Below are 21,922 nucleotides of genomic sequence, written 5' to 3'. Positions count from 1 at the left end.
TAAGTGAAATACCCTTAAAATGAAATAAATAAAAATGACTTGAATGGCTAAATGTAAGAAGTACGATCTTGTTATAAGAACTATTTTGATTATTTTGAGTTAATCAGATCTCACATAATAAGTTCCCCAATCTTATTTTGGAATTATTTCATCTAAAAACAGGTTAGATTTTTCATCTTACTTTAAGAAATCTTACCAAGTCAAATTTGACTAGTTCCATTGGCAGATTTTTTTCACCTGATTCAAGCAAATATGCTTTGTTTTAATCTTTTATTTCTTATTTTTGAAAGGTCATTTTTTGCAGTGTAGGGTGTTGTGTTTTTGTTTTGTTTTTTGTTTTGTGGATTCATGTTTTGGGTTGTAGGTCTGGCTTGATCTGTACGTTGTTGCTGGAATACAAACTCCTTGTTTGTTTTTTATTTTACTTCATTGTTATTATTATTTGCAAAAAAAAAAAGACTGGGCAGATACTGAAGGACACAACACATTATTATTGTAACTGTAATAATGTCATTTCTTAGTATTTGTCTGACCAAAACATCAATAAAAAAAAAAAAGCAGACACATGTCTGTAGTGGAAATCACTGTATGGGCTCAGGAACACTTCAGAAAACCATCGTCTGCGAAAACAGTTCATTACTGCAGCCACAAATGCAAGTTAAAACCAGATATAAACAATATCCAGAAACACCGCCACCTTCTCTGGGCCCAAGCTCTTTTATGATGGACTGAGGCGAAGTGGAAAATTGTGCCAAGGTCTGGCAAATCAAAAGTAGAAATTCTTCTAAGAAATCATGGACACCACGTCCTCCAGGCTAAAGAGGAGAGGGAACATCCGGCTTATCAGTGCACAGTTCAAAAGCAGCATCTGTGATGGTATGAGGGTGCGTTAGTGCACATGAAATGGGCAGCTTGCACATCTGGGAAGGCATCATTAATGCTGAATGATACACGTTTCAGAGCAATATGCTGCCATCCAGGCAAAATCTTTTTCAGTGGAGGATCAATTTCTCTCAAATTCAGTACTTTTAATTTGTTTACATAAATCACCAGGTTAGACAGCCATGTTCAGAATTATTGGCACCTTTGGTAAAAATGGGTAGAAATGGCTGTGGCTTATTAGCTTAATTTCTCAATGAATATGATAAATCTCAAGGTCAATTTTTTTTATCACTGTCATTTCATCCATGTACAGTACACAGTTAAAATGAAAATGTTTCTTCAGGACCATGGTGCTACATTAAACATCACAGGACGACAAATCTACAAGCAGCAACATAAAGTGTAATAGTGCAGTGATAGCCCAAGAGCATTAGCTCAAAATTGAGTCCAACCCGGAACAAATTAGTGACAAGCTGAATTTTTCAGAATATGTTCAGAATACCCTTAGGAATAACATACTAAAAGTCCCCGGGAATCCACCTTGTGCTCTCTGAGAAATTCAAGATGGCGTCCAAAATGGCCACCGATTGGAGATTTTTCAATATCTCAGGGATAAAACATAATATAAATGCAATTAAAATGTTAAATTATATGTTCTCTCATACAAGCAATGCAAATTCACCATTGTCACACTGTTAAAATTAAAATTAGCCAAGATTACAAGGTCATTAATGTGGAAATTACATGGAATTTGATGGTTGACATGATTGACAGATTAGCTTAGTAGGCTACCTATATACATGAACATAATGTAAGACAACAATTAGACATCAATTTCCTTAATATTTAATGCATCTTTAAGCTTTGATAAAATATTAAAGGGAAATTAAATTTGAGAACTCTATCTTCTAAAACTATAATGGCAAGCTGTTTCAGTACACTTCTTCAACATTCCGGCGACTTTCATGACAAAAAGGTCTGCCACAATAAAAGCTCTTGCTTATAAACAATGAGTAGACTTAAACACTTCTGAGTGCCTCAGTTGTAATGCTTGGACCTTTGTTGTACCATCAGTGAAGTAGGGAATTTATTCAAGCTTGTTTAAGGGTGGAAAAAAAATTAATCTTTGAGTTTCTAGCGCCAGTCTTTACTACTAGCAATGCCAGTGTGTTCAGACAAAAAAATGACTAAACTCAGCATGACCTTTTAAAAATGACTGAACTCAGCATGACCTTTTAACATGCCATTTTTCATTTTACACCACCAATTTAATTAATATTAATGAAAATAAGTGCTCCAACCCCTAGTAATTGTGTTTGTTGTTTTGTGAACAGAATAGGATGATACGGAGTGAAACGAGTAACCAATGGATCCACACTATACACAAATATACTGTTATAATAATGTGTACATTGTTATTATATAATGTTAATACACAATGTAATTAATACACACATGTTGGAATTTACTCTTCTACCCTACAAAACATATATTCTGACCTTTTAATTGCATTAATATTTTGTTTTGGGCCTGAGATATGGGCAGATCTCCATTTGGCGGCCATTTTGGACGCCATCTTGAATTTCTCAGAGAGCACAAGGGGGATTTCCGGGGACTTTTAGTATGTTATTCCTAAAGGTATTCTGAACATATTCTGAAATTTTTAGCTTGTTACTAATTTGTTCCGGGAATAACCCTATTACTCCTGGGCTATGAGTGCAAACGTTGCAATCAACTACACACAACAAAGTGCAGATAACTAGCAGAAACAACGGTATATTGCCAAACAGTACCTGATACTGTTAATGTGTGGAAAGTTGTGTGTATTGAGGTAGTATGTAAAAAGAAATAAATAGATGTAAACATTGTGTATGTGATAGGCATTGTAAACATTTGTAAAAAAAAAAGTGATAGTGTATTATTGTTCACTGTGCAAAGACTGCAGTGGGAGTGGTGTGTTCAACAGTCCAGGTGTCAACAGTCCAGTCTCTGAGTTGAGGAGTCTGATGGCATGTGAAAAGAAACTGTTAGAGCCTGGCTGTGAAGGCCTGAATGCTTTGGTACTTTTTTCCAAACGGCAGGAGGGTGAAGAGATTGTGTGAGGGGTATATGGGGTCATCCACAATGCTGGTAGCTTTCCGGATGCAGCGTGTGGTGTAAGTGTCCTTGATGGAGGGAAGAGATTTTCCAGTGATGAACTCGGCTGTCCTCACTATCCGCTGTAGGGTCTTGCGATTCAAGAGGGTGTAATTCCCAAATCCGAGCATGAGGCAGCTGCTTGGAATGCTCTCAATAGTCCCTCTGTAGACTAGTATGAGGATGGGTGATGGGGGATGGTTTTCCTCAGCCTCCATAGAAAGTAGAGATGTTGCTGGGCTTTCTTGGCTATGGAGCTGGTGTTGAGAGACCAGGTGAGGTTCTCTGCCAGATGAACACCAAGGAATTTGGTGCTCTTGATGTTCTCCATGACTGAACCGTCGATGTACAGTGGAAAGTGGTCACTCTTCCGTGGTCTTCTGAAGTCGACAACCATCTCTTTTGTTTTGCTCACATTCAGAGACAGGTTGTTGACTCTGCACCAGTCTGATTGATATATATATATATATATATATATATATATATATATATATCTCATCTTATTATCTCTAGCCGCTTTATCCTGTTCTACAGGGTCGCAGGCAAGCTGGAGCCTATCCCAGCTGACTACGGGCGAAAGGCGGGGTACACCCTGGGCAAGTCGCCAGGTCATCACAGGGCTGACACATGACACACAGACAACCATTCACATTCACACCTACGGTCAATTTAGAGTCACCAGTTAACCTAACCTGCATGTCTTTGGACTGTGGGGGAAACCAGAGCACCCGGAGGAAACCCATGCAGACACGGGGAGAACATGCAAACTCCACACAGAAGGGCCCTCGCCGGCCACGGGGCTCGAACCCGGACCTTCTTGCTGTGAGGCGACAGCGCTAACCACTACACCACCGTGCCGCCCTGAGATATATATATATATATATATATATATATATATATATATATATTCTCCAAAAAAGTTGGGACAAAGCACAAATTGTAAATAAAAATGGAATGCAATAATTTACAAGTCTCAAAAACTGATATTGTATTCACAATAGAACATAGACAACATATCAAATGTCAAAAGTGAGACATTTTGAAATTTCATGCCAAATATTGGCTCATTTGAAATTTAATGACAGCAACACATCTCAAAGTTGGGACAGGGGCAATAAGAGGCTGGAGAAGTTAAAGGTACAAAAAAGGAACAGCTGGAGGACCAAAGTGCAACTCATTAGGTCAATTGGCAATAGGTCATTAACATGACTGGGTATAAAAAGAGCATCTTCGAGTGGCAGCAGCTCTCAGAAGTAAAGATGGGAGGAGGATCGCCAATTCTGCACCGACAAATAGTGGAGCAATATCAGAAAGGAGTCCGACAGTGTAAAATTGCAAAGAGTTTGAACATATCATCATCTACAGTTCATAACATCATCAAAAGATTCAGAGAATCTGGAAGAATCTCTGTGCGTAAGGGTCAAGGCCAGAAAACCATACTGGGTGCCCATGATCTTCAGGCCCTTAGACAGCACTGCATCACATACAGGCATGCTTCAGTATTGGAAGTCACAAAATGGGCTCAGGAATATTTCCAGAGAACATTATTTGTGAACACAATTCACTGTGCCATCCGCCGTTGCCAGCTAAAACTATAGCTCAAAGAAGCCATATCTAAACATGATCCAGAAGCGCAGACATCTTCTCTGGGCCAAGGCTTAAAATGGACTGTGGCAAAGTGGAAAACTGTTCTGTGGTCAGACGAATCAAAATTTGAAGTTCTTTATGGAAATCAGGGACGCCGTGTCATTCGGACTAAAGAGGAGAAGGACGACCCAAGTTGTTATCAGCGCTCAGTTCAGAAGCCTGCATCTCTGATGGTATGGAGTTGCATTAGTGCGTGTGGCATGGGCAACTTACACATCTGGAAAGACACCATCAATGCTGAAAGGTATATCCAGGTTCTAGAGCAACATATGCTCCCATCCAGACGACGTCTCTTTCAGGGAAGACCTTGCATTTTCCAACATGACAATGCCAAACCACATACTGCATCAATTACAGCATCATGGCTGCGTAGAAGAAGGGTCCGGGTACTGAACTGGCCAACCTGCAGTCCAGATCTTTCACCCATAGAAAACATTTGGCGCATCATAAAACGGAAGATACGACAAAAAAAGACCTAAGACAGTTGAGCAACTAGAATCCTACATTAGACAAGAAGGGGTTAACATTCCTATCCCTAAACTTGAGCAACTTGTCTCCTCAGTCCCCAGACGTTTACAGACTGTTGTAAAGAGAAAAGGGGATGTTTCACAGTGGTAAACATGGCCTTGTCCCAACTTTTTTGAGATGATGTCATGAAATTTAAAATCACCTAATTTTTCTCTTTAAAATTAAAGATATGCCTCTCTCTGCAAAGACTGTCAAGGACAGGACCATTAAAATGGCAGCAAACATCACCAGTCAACAAATCACGGACATTAATTCAGCTCCAGCTTACTCAGTCGCCTGTGATGAGTCAAAAGATATCAGCGATATTGAGCAAATAGTGCTGTTATGGAGATATGTGAACTCTGCTGGGCCACAGGAAGAAATCATTGAGGTAATACCGCTTAAAGGCCAAACACGCGGGGAGGACATCTGTGAAACTGTGTTGGATTGTTTAAAAACCAAAGAAATAAACACAACCCACCTGGTGTCAGTGGCTACTGATGGGGCACCAAGTATGACAGGAGCACAGCAGGGGTTTGTGAGTTTACTTCAGAAGTCGCTGGATAGAAAGCTGCTGACATGTCACTGCATCCTACATCAAGAGGCATTGTGCGCTCAAACATTTCCTCCGGACTGCACAGAAGTTATGAATCTTGTCATTCAGATAGTGAACAAAATAATGGCACAAGGATTAAACCACCGACAGTTCCATTCATTATTAGATGAAGTTGAGAGCACATACAGTGGGGCAAAAAAGTATTTAGTCAGCCACCAATTGTGCAAGTTCTCCCACTTAAAAAGATGAGAGAGGCCTGTAATTTTCATCATATGTAAGTATACCTCAACTATGAGAGACAGACTGGGGGGGAAAGAATCCAGGAAATCACATTGTAGGATTTTTAATGAATTAATTGGTAAATTCCTCGGTAAAATAAGTATTTGGTCACTTACAAACAAGCAAGATTTCTGGCTCTCACAGACCTGTAACAACTTCTTTAAGAGGCTCCTCTGTCCTCCACTCGTTACCTGTATTAATGGCACCTGTTTGAACTCGTTATCAGTATAAAAGACACCTGTCCACAACCTCAAACAGTCACACTCCAAACTCCACTATGGCCAAGACCAAAGAGCTGTCAAAGGACACCAGAAACAAAATTGTAGACCTGCACCAGGCTGGGAAGACTGAATCTGCAATAGGTAAGCAGCTTGGTGTGAAGAAATCAACTGTGGGAGCAATTATTAGAAAATGGAAGACATACAAGACCACTGATAATCTCCCTCGATCTGGGGCTCCACGCAAGATCTCACCCTGTGGGGTCAAAATGATCACAAGAACGGTGAGCAAAAATCCCAGAACCACACAGGGGGACCTAGTGAATGACCTGCAGAGAGCTGGGACCAAAGTAACAAAGGCTACCATCAGTAACACACTACGCCGCCAGGGACTCAAATCCTGCAGTGCCAGACGTGTCCCCCTGCTTAAGCCAGTACATGTCCAGGCCCGTCTGAAGTTTGCTAGAGAGCATTTGGATGATCCAGAAGAGGATTGGGAGAATGTCATATGGTCAGATGAAACCAAAATAGAACTTTTTGGTAAAAACTCAACTTGTCGTGTTTGGAGGAGAAATAATGCTGAGTTGCATCCAAAGAACACCATACCTACTGTGAAGCATGGGGGTGGAAACATCATGCTTTGGGGCTGTTTTTCTTCAAAGGGACCAGGACGACTGATCCGTGTAAAGGAAAGAATGAATGGGGCCATGTATTGTGAGATTTTGAGTGAAAACCTCCTTCCATCAGCAAGGGCATTGAAGATGAAATGTGGCTGGGTCTTTCAGCATGACAATGATCCCAAACACACCACCGGGGCAACGAAGGAGTGGCTTCGTAAGAAGCATTTCAAGGTCCTGGAGTGGCCTAGCCAGTCTCCAGATCTCAACCCCATAGAAAATCTTTGGAGGGAGTTGAAAGTCTGTGTTGCCCAGCGACAGCCCCAAAACATCACTGCTCTAGAGGAGATCTGCATGGAGGAATGGGCCAAAATACCAGCAACAGTGTGTGAAAACCTTGTGAAAGACTTACAGAAAATGTTTGACCTCTGTCATTGCCAACAAAGGGTATATAACAAAGTATTGAGATGAACTTTTGTTATTGACCAAATACTTTATTTTCCACCATAATTTGCAAATAAATTCTTTAAAAATCAGACAATGTGATTTTCTGGATATTTTTTCTCATTTTGTCTCTCATAGTTGAGGTATACCTATGATGAAAATTACAGGCCTCTCTCATCTTTTTAAGTGGGAGAACTTGCACAATTGGTGACTGACTAAATACTTTTTTGCCCCACTGTATGCTGATCTCTGGCTGCACAACAAAGTCCTGTGGCTGTCCTGAAGGGAGGTACTGAAACAGTTTGCTGTGTGTCTGGGGCACATAAAAGCTTTTCTGGGAAGCAAAGGATTCACCTTTCCTGAGCTGGATCAGCCAGATTGGTTGGAAAAGCTGCACTTCATGGTGGATATGCCAGCACACCTTAACATGCTGAACAAAAGTCTGCAGGGGAAAGGAAAAACAGACCTGCAGATGCTAGAAGAGGTTTTGGCGTTTGAGCGCAAGATGATGGTGTTTGTCAGAGATGTACAAAGAGGTACGCTGGTTCACTTCCCTTCTTTGAGAGAGTTCAAAGAAGCACACAATCAGATAAATTATGAGTATTTTATTTGTGCCATCATCGCAATGCAAACTGTGTTTCAGGAAAGATTCTTTGAGTTTAGGGAGAGGAAAAAAACACATTATCCTTCCCCATCACTCCTCTGAATGTCGATCCATCGCTGTTGAACATGACTGCATTTACAGCAGTAAGTCAGCCCGATCTTGAGCTCGAACTGGCCGACATAGCTGACAAAGACGTGGGTGTCTAAGTTCAGAAGCTTGGCAGCTGATCTTGAAGATGTTGCTCGTCAGAAGGCCATTCTTGCTCAGAATCACAAATGGAGTGACATTGAAAACCTTCCCAAACCGGACAAACTTGTGTTCGATACATGGAATACCATTCCCGACACTTATATGAACATGGTGAAAAAAAAGCCCCCCAAAAAATCTTTAAAAAAAAAGTAAACATCGCTCGTGCCTCACAGATGAGAGCTTGCAATCCTGCATGAAAATCAAAGTGGCGTCTTACAACCCTGATATGGATACGCTGTGCAGTGAAGTTCAGGCACAGAAGTCACATTAAACCACGTGTAGGGGAGAGCGGGGTAAGATGAGCCAGGGGGTAAGATGAGCCACCCCCTGTTTCTAAGAAACAGTAAACAAATGTGACCATGTGACCACATTCAAAGGGGGGCGGGACCATTTACTTACACTTGTGGAGAGGAGCACCACATGTCAAACTAGGTGAGGGAGATATTTATAAAAATGTGTTTTTGTGCTTTCTAAGTCAATTCCATGTTTGTCCACAGTGAAGATGATTTAGAGAAGACAAAAGTAGAATAATATTTAGACACATTAGGGTTAAGTTAGTGGCTTTCTAAGCTATGATATGAATGCTAATAAAAATAATTTTGATTAGCCTAATCCCCTTTATTAGCATTTTTCTACAAAATGGTGGCCACGGGGTAAGATGAGCCATTAGATGTGGGGCAAGTTGAGCCACTGGCTCAACTTACCCCATTGGTGGCTGAGCTTACCCAATATGGATGACACTTAAGTTTTCACATTTACTGGTCATATATGACAACAACAACAACAACAACAAATAAACAAATAAATAATATGTTAATATAAATAATGTGTTTAAAAGGTTTTTAATAAATAAAATAATGCCCTCTGTTATTACAGGTGTGCATGATGCCACACTCATACAAAAGAAAAACAGACAGGGCCGCACAATCCCGTGCAGTTTTGGAGAGAGCCGCAGAGGAAGTCAGGAAAGGCAGGCCTATTCGGGCTGTGGCGAGGGATATGCATTTGGACAGGATGACTCTGACTAGGTTCATTGAAAAGATAAAGAATGGAGAGGTAGAGACCAAGTTGGTGAAAGTGCATTACTTCATTGGCCAGATAATCAAATTGGATGTCTTCGAAATAGAGGCAAGATTTCTCAAAAGAAGCCGGTCATGCCATGGCTCTGCAAGAAAGCCAACCTTTGTCTTCAAAGAGAAAGATGAGGCTGTCCTGTCAAGACAGGATATTGTGAAATAATTGCCCCGCCCCTTTACTGTTGGTGGGACAGCACCGAGGGAGAGGCAAATGGTGTTCCCTTGCAATTTGAATGCTTGGAACATTGAATAATGATGAAATGATTGAATGATTGATGGAATGATTGCTGCATGTTTTAGCAATGTTTTAACCTACTGAAAGAAATAAGATTTTTTGGCACTGCTCTACTGTTTTAGTAATTTCTATAATATAGTATATCTCTCATTCCCTCTCTAACCATCCCTCTTTCTATCTATCTATGCATATCTCTCTCTCTGTCCATCTATCTATCCCTCCCTATCCCATCTCGTTCTATCACCTCTCTCTTCATCTCCCCTTCTCTATGCAACGGCCCTATCCCCCACTTGATTGACTTGACTTGATTCATTGATTGCACTTCAAATAATAAAAGTTGTTTACTTTGTTAACCTAACATGTTTTGTGTTGGCTCAATTTACCCCACACAGTGGTTCATCTTACCCCGTGCATGGGGTAAGTTGAGCCACTTGACATTTTTTTTTCAAGAGGTAATATCACTCTAACCATAAGAGCTTATCAATTATTTTTTGCTCAGATAGTAACAGTACACTTTGAAATTTGGTATGGTGTGTAGACTGGAAGCAAAAATGGCTTTAAAATGTAGTTATGATGAAAAATGTAAAAAGTGGCTCATCTTACCCCGCTCTCCCCTACGCCACGTGAGGAAATTAAGGAACTGAAATAAACAATCAAAATAACATAAACTGGGATTTCTTGTTTGCCCTTTATGCTGCAGCTGTATGATTTTGCAATGTTGGTGCATGAAAATTTCTTTTAAGTTAAAAAAAAAATCCTCAGATAAGGAAAGGACTCAAACAGGCCTGCATTAAATATTTTAGTTGGAAAAAAAAAACTTTATAAATGCCAATGTATTTTTTTCTTTTTTTTCTTTCAGAGTTCAAAAGAATTTGCGTTGTTAAAAATGGAAAATAAAAGTCAGTTTTCTGTTTATATTCATTTCATAAAAGCAACACACTATAGTTCATATATGGAGCATAACTTTAAAGAAACTATATATGGAGTGTTACCTTAAATTTAGTGGTCAAATAGGTTTTGTGGCTCAGAGTGCCTTTTAATTTGGTAGGAAACGGGTCCAAATGGCTCTTTTAATGCTTAAGGTTGCTGACCTCTGACCTACACCATTCATACTGGAAAATTTGGCTCAGTTGGCTCAAAATATGAGAAGAGTGAGATGAACTGCCCAGTAGAAAAGGTTCCAAGTTCAAACCTCACGATTGACGGGGCCCTTTCTGTATGGAGTTTGCATGTTGTCTGTGTGGATTTCTTCTGGGTGCTCTGATTTTCTCCCACAGTTCAAAGACATGCAGCCAAATACCCAGCAACTGGAGTTGCACAAGCTAGTGCATACTTGGCGCAGGTCCCAAGCCCGAATAGATTGGGGAGGGTTGTGTCAGGAAGGGCATCTGGTATAAAACCTATGCCAAATCAATTATGCATAACAGATCCGCTGTGGTGACCCCTAAGGGGAACAGCTGAAAGAAAATTAATTAAACCTAACAATCCCAATGCACCATGTTATCAGTGAAAATACAGACATATGATGAAAGCTAAATTTATTAGATCAACACTGACAAGTCAGCACCAATGATTCCTTTATCATCTTTCAAAGTTTTTCTTTAAATTAGTTTAACCTATTTAAAAATTTTGCACCGGTCAACTGATTATCTGAATGTGGACCCCTGTCAGTGGACTTGTCAAGTTAAAGTCCCTCTCACACCATAATCTGGTCTTCCTAGGCAGTCTCTTGTCCCAGTACTAACCAACTCTTTAAGGCGTATGGGTGCGGCGCCGATCTCTGTTTTAATAGGCCTCAGCCTCTCGCCTATTGAGGTATTTCACTCACGTGACCAAGTCATGTGATGCTGCCATTTTGGACAGCACGGCTCGAATCAGTTTGAATGCGAGGAAGGCGACAAATGAAAAACATAAAAGAAAAAGGAGCGAGATGCAGAAAACACCACTATCCAGCGACGTAGGGCATTTACAGGGTGAGCAGAGGGAGAGGTATTTGCAAAAATTGAGGTTAGCAGGCTTAGAGAATGACATTTACCTGCTTCCACCAGGATTGTTCACTGACAGCTAAGGTTTGTTCACATTTTCATTTACTTTCGGTCCTCAGGATAAACAAAATGTTATTAAATGTCATTGAAATAACTTCTTAGTCTGTTGAGACATGGCCCGTTATAAGTTTTTCCTTTACTGTATTTACTAGTTTACTGAGCGCGCTCCGGGGCTGGCCGGCCGGCTAGCTAGCGCTCCGGGGCTGGCAGGCCGGCCGGCTAGCTAGCGCTCCGGGGCTGGCCGGCCGGCCGGCTAGCTAGCGCTCCGGGGCTGGCCGGCCGGCCGGCTAGCTAGCGCTCCGGGGCTGGCCGGCCGGCCGGCTAGCTAGCGCTCCGGGGCTGGCTGGCCGGCTAGCTAGCGCTCCGGGGCTCGCTGGCTCAGTAAACTAGTAAATCCAGTAAAGGAAAAACTTGAGACTGAAAGGTTTTAACAGTCATCCAAATGACTGAATGTAAACATTGCTACAGTAACATACTAGCTACTGTTGTTGACATTAGCTAGCTTGCCGTCCAAAATGGCGGACACCGGGGCGTCACGTGACCCTGTGACGTCAGGTGAAATACCTCAATACAGTTGGGGGCTAGTCCTCTGGTAACCACGAGAGTTTGAGATGGACTTGTCATTGACATTATTGTATTTACTCCTCTGGGACACAAAAAATATTTCTTTCACATACAATCGCAGTTGTGGCTTCACGAGAAGAAAACCTTAATGCTTTTGTACTTGGATTTCAGGACACAGTAATCACTCTCTCTCCAGGTCCTCAAACCAGATACGTCCAAATGGCATAAACCATGTGTCCTATTGGTAATTCAAGGCTCACCCATGTTTATTATTATTACAATCCCATTTCCAAAAAAGTTAGGACACTGTGTAAAACATACATGAAAACAGAATGTAAAGATTTGCAAATCATAGAAACCCTATATTTCATTGAAAATAGTACAAAGACAACATATCAAATGTTGAAACGGAGAAATTTTTTAAAAAAATATATGCTCAGTTTGAATTTGATGTCAGCAACACATTTCAGAAAAGTTGATACAGGGGCAACAAAAGACTGAAAAAGTTGTGTAATGCTAAAAAAATAAACAAACCCAAAACACTAATTAGGTTAATTGGCAACAGGTCAGTAACATGATTGGGTATAAAAAGAGCATCCCAGAAAGGCGGAGTCTCTCAAAAGTAAAGATGGGGAGGGGTTCACCGCTCTGTGAAAGACTGCGTGAGCAAACAGTGCAACAATTTAAGAATAAGGTTCCTCAATGTAAAGTTGCAAAGAATTTGGGGATCACATCATCTATGGTACATAATATCATTAAAAGATTCAGAGAATCTGGAGAAATCTCTGTATGCAAGAGACAAGGCTGAAAATTGACAGTGGATGTCTGTGATCTTCAGGCCCTCAGGTGACACTTCATTAAAAGCAGACACGTGTCTGTAGTGGAAATCACTGTATGGGCTCAGGAACACTTCAGAAAACCATCGTCTGTGAACACAGTTCATTGCTGCATCCACAAATGCAAGTTAAAACCAGATATAAACAATATCCAGAAACATCGCCACCTTCTCTGGGCCCGAACTCTTTTACGATGGACTGAGGCGAAGTGGACACCACGTCCTCCAGGCTAAAGAGGAGAGGGACCATCTGGCTTGTCATCAGTGCACAGTCCAAAAGCCAGCATCTGTGATGGTATGAGGGTGCATTAGTGCACATAACATGGGTAGCTTGTACATCTGGGAAAGCATAATTAATGGTGAATGATACATACACGTTTCAGAGCAATATGCTGCCATCCAGACAAAATCTTTTACAGGGAAGGCCTTCTTTCAGCAAGACAATGCCAAACTGCTTTCTGCACATATTAAAACTGCATGGCTTGGTAGTAAGAGTGTCCAGGTGCTAAACTGGCCTGCCCTGCAGTCCAGATCTGTCTCCCATTGAAAACATTTGGCACATTATGAAATGCAAAGTACAACAAAGGAGACCCTGAACTGTTGAGCAACTGAAATTGTACAAGAATTTGCAAGAATGGGACATTTCTCTTTCAAAACTACAGCAACTGGTCTCCTTAGTTCCCAAATGTTTACAGAGTGTTGTTAAAATTCGAGGTGATACAACACAGTGGTAAACATGCCCTGTCCCTACTTTTTGAAATGTATTGCTGACATCAAATTTAAAATGAGCATATATTTAAAAAAAAAAGCTTCAATACCTGATATGTTGTCTTTGTACTGTTTTCAATTAAATATAGGGTTTCCATGATTTGCAAATTTTCCCATTTTATTTAGAGTTTACACAATCCCAACTTTTTTGGGAATTGGGGTTGTATTTTTATGAGGAATTCTTTATGGATGGGTCATTACCAGTAGCTTTAATAAATCTGATTATTTCTCACAGCCATTAGCACCATAATAATGCTGCATTTGGCTAGAGATCATCGCTCCTAATTCCCAACGTCTGACTAAAAATGACCAAAGAAAACCACCCACAAATTAAAATTCCTACTTGGAACCATCTGAGATCTGAGCTCAGCAGGTGATGCCAAAAGAACATGGCTGCCCAGAGCATCAACAATAGCCATAACAGAACCTCTTAGCTTTAAACATACCAAGTTAGACTGTGTAGACAAGTATTTGCTTTTGCTCAAACAAATTTTAGTTGTAATCTGTAACGCTGACTATACAGTTCACTGTTGTGAGAATCTGGCTAGCCTGTTGATAAATGATGAACATGGTGTCATCCATGTATTGTCCCCCCCCGTAGCTCGATTTTTTTTTTTTAAAGATGGATGCAAGGAGTCAATTTCTCTCAAATTCAGTGCTTTTAATTTGTTTACATAAATCACCAGGTTAATCACAGTCATGTCTAAAATTATTGACACCTTGGGTAGAAATGGCTGTGGCTTATTAATCTCACAATGAATATAAGAGAAATCTAACACTGAAGTAAATTCATTTGGGGAGGGACACTTTCAAGGGTGCCAATAATTCTAGAGCCAACTGTATATTCTCGTTCATACACAGGCAAGTTTACTTACTGTACATCACACAAAAACAACAAAACCCATTCAAATCTGCAGAGTACATGTTTACCCTTAAATGTATAAATTCAGCTGCTTGGGATGCTGACTGTTACAAAGACTCTAGCATGCATCTCAACTCATAGCTAGATTTATTTTTTAGTCCTCCAAGTATGAAAGTTACACAAATATAAATCGGCTGATGATGACACTTTCAGTCCTATTTCCCAGCCACAGCAGAGAGTTGGTCCCGGATGCGTCCCAAGCCGTCGAGCATCGTGTCTAAAGTTTCTTTGCTCAGTTCCACAGTAACTGAAGACTCGTTTATGCTGCTGCTCATGCTGCCACCGTCTTGGATCTGTACACAAAAACAGATCACTTTTTTTTTCTCCTCTAGAATACTTATTGAGGAGTCTCAGAGCACTGGTGTAGGACCTGATTGTTTTCGCCCAGTCCATCATACCTTCATGTGCAGGATACAAGTCGGCACAGCCATGCGGCTCACAGAGTCAGACGCTGTCTTCATGTCCACCCTCCACTCCAAATCTACAAGCCGTGGCAAAGAGACTGCAGCAGAGACACACAAGAACTGACGGAGTTACACAGTGTAGCTTATTAGTGACTTAAGATAAAAACCACTTCGGCGACAGCACAGTTCAATTCTTCAGTCTGATTGATCAGAAGGTGTGCATTATTTTCACATGGCTCAGAGACAGTCAAATGGGACCGGTTAATATTAATGGGCTTGTACTACTACATTACTGTTTCTATAGTACAAGCACATACACAGGGTCACGTACGGCGGACGCTCCACATCAACTCAGGTTAATCATAAATGGATTAAAGATGTGCTGGTGTTTAATAAAGTAAACCATAACATCATTGATGTGCTGCCTTGTTAGTAGTCATTTATTTAACATTTATGGAAGGAGTCTTCAGTGTCAATGCTTCGTAACAGTCACTAGCCATGTTTCCATTAACCTGCTTAATGTATAGTTTAAAATGGGGAACTGAAGAGAAAGAGAGAAGCAATAGAAACTTTGGAAAAAAATTCGCAAAAAACGTTTTTACATTCACATGAGGTCGTTTTTCAGAGGATTTGTTAAAGCAATATTTTGCAAAATTGAAATGGAAAGACTTTTTGCATTTAAGGTCACAGGGATCAAGTGGAAAAGCTGCCTTTCTGAAAGACAGTCTGCGAAGAGTTGTTGCGAGAAAAAACATCACAAAAGCAAAAAAAAAAAAAAACCCAGCTTTAACCGCACAGCATCACTCAATGGAAACAAAGACTATTCACAACTGTGTTTTATCAAAAAAAATATTGTACAAAACTGCAATGGAAATCCAGCTACATTGCTTTACAAAATTACCCAGAACAGAGGAGTTTACTCTTTCTGGTTTCTTGCTTAAAACTGACCTATAAAAATATAATTAAAAAAAAAACCTGACCTACTATGTGATGAGCGAGAGGAAAGGAAGTAGAGAGATGTGGGTGACGGACCGACTGTTTATCGCAGCTGTGACAAATGATATCAAGAACTACAGTGGTGCTTGAAAGTTTGTGAACCCTTTAGAATTTTCTATATTTCTGCATAAATATGACCTATAACATCAGATTTTCACACAAGTCCTAATAGTAGATAAAGAGAACCCAGTTAAACAAATGAGACAAAAATATTATACTTGGTCATTTATTTATTGAGGAAAATGATCCAATATTACATATCTGTGAGTGGCAAAAGTATGTGAACCTCTAGGATTAGCAGTTAATTTGAAGGTGAAATTTCAGATGTTTTCAATCAATGGGATGACAATCAGGTGTGAGTGGGCACCCTGTTTTATTCAAAGAACAGGGATCTATCAAAGTCTGATCTTCACAACACGTTTGTGGAAGTGTATCATGGCACGAACAAAGGAGATTTCTGAGGACCTCAGAAAAAGCGTTGTTGACGTTCATCAGGCTGGAAAAGGTTACAAAACCATCTCTAAAGAGTTTGGACTCCACCAATCCACAGTCAGACAGATTGTGTACAAATGGAGGAAATTCAAGACCATTGTTACCCTCCCCAGGAGTGGTCGACCAACAAAGATCACTCCAAGAGCAAGGCGTGTAATAATCGGCAAGGTCACAAAGGACCCCAGGGTGACTTCTAAGCAACTGAAGGCCTCTCCTACATTGGCTAATGTTAATGTTCATGAGTCCACCATCAGGAGAACACTGAACAACAATGGTGTGCATGGCAGGGTTGCAAGGAGAAAGCCACTGCTCTCCAAAAAGAACATTGCTGCTCGTCTGCAGTTTGCTAAAGATCACGTGGACAAGCCAGAAGGCTATTGGAAAAATGTTTTGTGGATGGATGAGACCAAAATAGAACTTTTTGGTTTAAATAAGAAGTGTTATGCTTGGAGAAAGGAAAACACTGCATTCCAGCCAAAGAATCTTATCCCATCTGTGAAACGTGGTGGTGGTAGTATCATGGTTTGGGCCTGTTTTGCTGCATCTGGGCCAGGACGGCTTGCCATCATTGATGGAACAATGAATTCTGAATTATGAAAGTGAATTCTAAAGGAAAATGTCAGGACATCTGTCCATGAACTGAATATCAACATAAGGTGGGTCATGCAGCAAGACAACGACCCTAAGCACACAAGTCGTTCTACCAAAGAATGGTTAAAGAAGAATAAAGTTAATGTTTTGGAATGGCCAAGTCAAAGTCCTGACCTTAATCCAATGGAAATGTTGTGGAAGGACCTGAAGTGAGCAGTTCATGTGAGGAAACCCACCAACATCCCAGAGTTGAAGCTGTTCTGTACGGAGGAATGGGCTAAAATTCCTCCAAGCCGGTGTGCAGGACTGATCAACAGTTACCAGAAACGTTTAGTTGCAGTTATTGCTGCACAAGGGGGTCACACCAGATACTGAAAGCAAAGGTTCACATACTTTTGCCACTCACAGATATGTAATACTGGATCATTTTCCTCAAATCAATAAATGACCAAGGATAATATTTTTGTCTCATTTGTTTAACTGGGTTCTCTTTATCTACTTTTAGGACTTGTGTGAAAATCTGATGTTTTAGCTCATATTTACACAGAAATATACAAAATTCTAAAGGGTTCACAAACTTTCAAGCACTACTGTAGCTTCCACACCATTAAATCTTAACCATAAAACATTCAAATGTGTGTGACATATCGTTCATTATTCCTTTCATGCAGAGTGCCCACACTTATGGACAGTCAATTTATGGCTATTTTTATATTTTGAGAAAATGTAAGATGTAAATCACCTCCAAATTAAATTACTGTAACTTAACGTAAACGTCTGTAGCTCTCTAGATGATTTGTTGGTCTCAAGCTTGATTAAATTTGTACAGAAAATTTAAAAATAAGTAAAAAAAAAAAATTGTACTGATTACTTGATTTTTTTTAAAGCTAGATTAATTAGTGTTCTCAACTAAATTTTGTGGGCGGCACGGTGGTGTAGTGGTTAGCGCTGTCGCCTCACAGCAAGAAGGTCCTGGGTTCGAGCCCCATGGCCGGCGAGGGCCTTTCTGTGTGGAGTTTGCATGTTCTCCCCGTGTCCGCGTGGGTTTCCTCCGGGTGCTCCGGTTTCCCCCACAGTCCAAAGACATGCAGGTTAGGTTAACTGGTGACTCTAAATTGACCGTAGGAGTGAATGTGAGTGTGAATGGTTGTCTGTGTCTATGTGTCAGCCCTGTGATGACCTGGCGACTTGTCCAGGGTGTACCCCGCCTTTCACCCGTAGTCAGCTGGGATAGGCTCCAGCTTGCCTGCGACCCTGTAGAACAGGATAAAGCGGCTACAGAAGATGAGAACTAAATTTAGTATGTTCAGAAGTGATATTTTCTAATTTTTTTCCTAAACATTAAATATTTCTGATTTGAACGTGAATTTTATATATAATTTCAGGCAGACTGTTTAAGCCTTTTTTTTTTTTTACTCATGGACAATCTTTTTAATATCAGTAATATTTAGGCAGAATCAAAAATTCATAAATCATGCAATTTTAAGAAAAAAATTTAAAAAGAAAGTATAAAAGGATTTGGATATGCATATAAATAAATATGCATTAATGGGTTAATAATAAACATTGTAATCACTGTCAATATGTTGCAGTGTAAGCAGAATAACAGAGGACAGACCACATGGTCATATGAAAATTATCCACTTCAGGATGGTAATGTCACTCGCGCTTCAAGTTGTACCGCATCACATCTCCCTGGTGTGGACTGCTTTCTTATAACCGCATGGTCTCATGTATTCCATACAAATCAAACAGATGTTATACAGAAGCTCAGAAGATACTCACTTTGATTGGACAAAGCCTCATTTCTCCATGTCGCACTTTAAAAAACAAAATAAAACACACTGAACATTGCTGAAGTAACAATATACAAGGAGTCAGTTTTGAAAGATACTTTATTGCTAATTAATAAACAACAGCTTTGTCACCTTTGCTCCAGCAGGATCTTAGTGATGAGGTTTTTGAGGTTTGAGTGGAACGTGGCTGGGAAAAGAGACTGGATTTGTTCTGGTGCTGTAAAATTGTAGAACACTACGTGATGTGAAAGCAAATGAAATGCTGTCAACACCTGAGAAAGAGAGCCTTGCATGAATAATCATTTCCCACAGAGAAAGATTATCAAACCTTTATTTCTGTAAATAAAGAAATCTCAGGAGGACCCACCTGTCTGGCCTCACTGCTGGACACAGACAGGGATCGAGCGGTGCTGTCTATCAGACTCTGTGACTCGTGTGCTTGTGAGGGGAAACTGTCTGTACATATTTGTCGCACAGCATCTTTGGATGGAGCCTAAAAATAAATAAATAAAATAAAATATTGTTCAGACAGTGGGCGGCACGGTGACGTAGTGGTTAGCGCTGTCGCCTCACAGCAAGAAGGTCCGGGTTCGAGCCCCGTGGCCGGCGAGGGCCTTTCTATGTGGAGTTTGCATGTTCTCCCCGTGTCCGCATGGGTTTCCTCCGGGTGCTCCGGTTTCCCCCACAGTCCAAAGACATGCAGGTTAGGTTAACTGGTGACTCTAAATTGACCGTAGGTGTGAATGAGAGTGTGAATGGTTGTCTGTGTCTGTGTGTCAGCCCTGTGATGACCTGGCGACTTGTCCAGGGTGTACCCCGCCTTTCGCCTGTAGTCAGCTGGGATAGGCTCCAGCTTGCCTGCGACCCTGTAGAACAGGATAAAGCGGCTAGAGATAATGAGATGAGATTGTTCAGACAGTATATGCACATTTAATAAAGCAAAATGCAGTCTGAACATACACACAGCCTGACCCCTTCACACAGCACTCCTGAAATTCAAGCAATTTTCCAGCACTTTCTACATACATAACCCCTTCAGACATAACGTGTACAGTTGTACACATGAAGTTCCATAGCATTTTTGCTCGTGTCCGAAGGTATTAATCAGCATAACCCTGAGCAACATTTGGCAGTAGTCGTAATTTGCATGATTTTATTTCAAGTCTTCTAAGATCAAATAAATGTATTGAGTTCTTTCTTGGGCTAGCACAGCTAAGCTCGCGTCTGCATTCAAGAATAAAATACATAAAGAAGATATGCAAAATTATTATTATTTTTGGTTACCCATACTGCCTTATTTGTTGTTTAAAGTGGATTAACTTGGACTTTTGTGCAACCAAGTACAGCACCACCATAGACATTTTAAGAAAAATACATTAAATGGTATAAAGTAGAGGCTCGGGCTGATTTCTTTCTGTCCCAGGCAATAGATTTACTGAATCTAAGGGAAACTCTCACTAGATTTCATATGCATTGGGATTAATTTATTTAAATTAAACAGACAGACAAGAAACAGAGAAACCAACACACACACACGAGACACAGAAAGACAGACACAGAAACAGAGAAAGATAGAGAGAAAGAGACAAACACAGACCGAGATACAGACACAGAGAGCGCAAGAGAGAGACAGTGAGACGGACAGAGAGAGAGAGAGAAACAGACAGACAGACAGAGACAGAAAGGGACAGACAGAAACACAGACTAAGATAGAAACAGACACACAGGCAGACAGAGAGAGACACACAGAGAAAGAGACAAACAGACAGATAGATAAAAACAGACACAGAGAAAAGACAGACAGAGAAAGAGAGACAGAGATAAAAACACACAGAGAGACACAGAAAGATAGACACAGAGAAAGAGACAGACTAAGATAGAAACAGACAGACAGAGAGAGAGAAAGAGAGACAAACACAGACTAAGAGATCGAAACAGACACACAGAGAAAGAGAGACACAATACACACACAGAAAGAGACAAAAGACAGAGACGGACAGAAACAGACCGAGATAGATAAAAACAGACACAAAGAGACAAGAGATAGAGAAAGATAGACAGAGAGAAAGGGACAGACAGAAACAGACTAAGAGATAGAAACAGACAGAGAGAGAGAGAGAGAGACACACAGGAGAGACAGAGAAAAAGAGATTGACAGAAACAGCCTGAGATAGATAAAAACACACACAAAGACAAGAGATAGAGAAAGATAGACAGAGAGAAAGGGACAGACAGAGAAAGAGACAGACAAACAGACAGAGATAAAAACACACAGAGAAAAGACAGACATAGAAAGAAACAGACAGATAAAAACACACAAGAGACAGAGAAAGATAGACAGAGAGAAAGAGACAGACTAAGATAGAAACAGACAGAGAGAGAGAGAGAGAAAGAGAAACAGAGATCGAAACAGACACAGAAAGAGAAAAGACAGAGACGGACAGAAACAGACTGAGATAGATAAAAACAAAGAGATAGAGAAAGATAGACAGAGAAAGGGACAGACAGAAACAGACAGACAGAGAGAGACACATACAGGAGAGACAGCGAGAGAAACAGACATAAAAACACACACAGAAAGAGACACAGAAGACAGACAGATAGAAACAGAGACAGACACAAAGATACAGTAGACAGAGAGAGACAGACAGACACACAGAGAGAAACAGACACACAGAGAGAGAAACAGACAGACACAACGATAGACAGAAAGAGACAGACACAAACAGACTAAGATAGAGATAGAAACAGACACACACACACAGAGAGACAGACTAAGAGAGAGTTAGTTGAAAACCCCCATGCGTTTTAACGCTTTTACAATTTATCTCGCAATATCAGCAGCCCCAACAAAATGCTTCTAACATCCGCTTAAAAGCTCACAGCACCTGTAGAATAAGTTGTGTTCCTGCTGTTGGAACCCACTCAAAATATTATACATGGAAGTGAAATACCTTTAACAAGAGCTGTAACGCGCGGAAGTGTTCCTCTGCTGGAGGAGCCATCTTAACCTGACTCACGTGACTTCACAGCGTTCACTCAGCTCATTGCTAATGTCC

General features: G+C 40.6%; 1 protein-coding gene across 1 annotated transcript; it reads right to left on the bottom strand.

The window, feature by feature from the left end:
- Positions 1-14,302: 14,302 nt before the first annotated feature.
- On the bottom strand, positions 14,303-21,922 carry commd9 (COMM domain containing 9). The gene is made up of 6 exons (XM_060908007.1): positions 21,818-21,922; positions 19,231-19,356; positions 18,996-19,135; positions 18,853-18,887; positions 14,983-15,086; positions 14,303-14,877 (listed from the first exon to the last, which is right to left on the bottom strand). The coding sequence occupies exons 1-6, from the start codon at positions 21,866-21,868 to the stop codon at positions 14,740-14,742; spliced, it is 594 nt and encodes a 197-aa protein (XP_060763990.1). The 5' UTR covers positions 21,869-21,922; the 3' UTR covers positions 14,303-14,739.

This window comes from Neoarius graeffei, chromosome 2 (assembly GCF_027579695.1).
Source record: "Neoarius graeffei isolate fNeoGra1 chromosome 2, fNeoGra1.pri, whole genome shotgun sequence".
NCBI classification, from domain to species: domain Eukaryota; kingdom Metazoa; phylum Chordata; class Actinopteri; order Siluriformes; family Ariidae; genus Neoarius; species Neoarius graeffei.
Note: the sequence above shows the minus strand (reverse complement) of the source record. Positions and strands in the feature narration are given on the sequence as shown.

Coding starts and splice junctions, on each gene's coding strand:
- commd9 (XM_060908007.1), bottom strand. CDS start 21,868: ATGGCTCCTCCAGCAGAGGAACACTTCCGCGCGTTACAGCTCTTGTTA. Junction 18,888..18,995: donor AAGATCCTGCTGGAGCAAAG/GTGACAAAGCTG, acceptor TGTTTTTTAAAG/TGCGACATGGAGAAATGAGG. Junction 15,087..18,852: donor TGAGGCTTTGTCCAATCAAA/GTGAGTATCTTC, acceptor TCTCTGCTGCAG/TCTCTTTGCCACGGCTTGTA.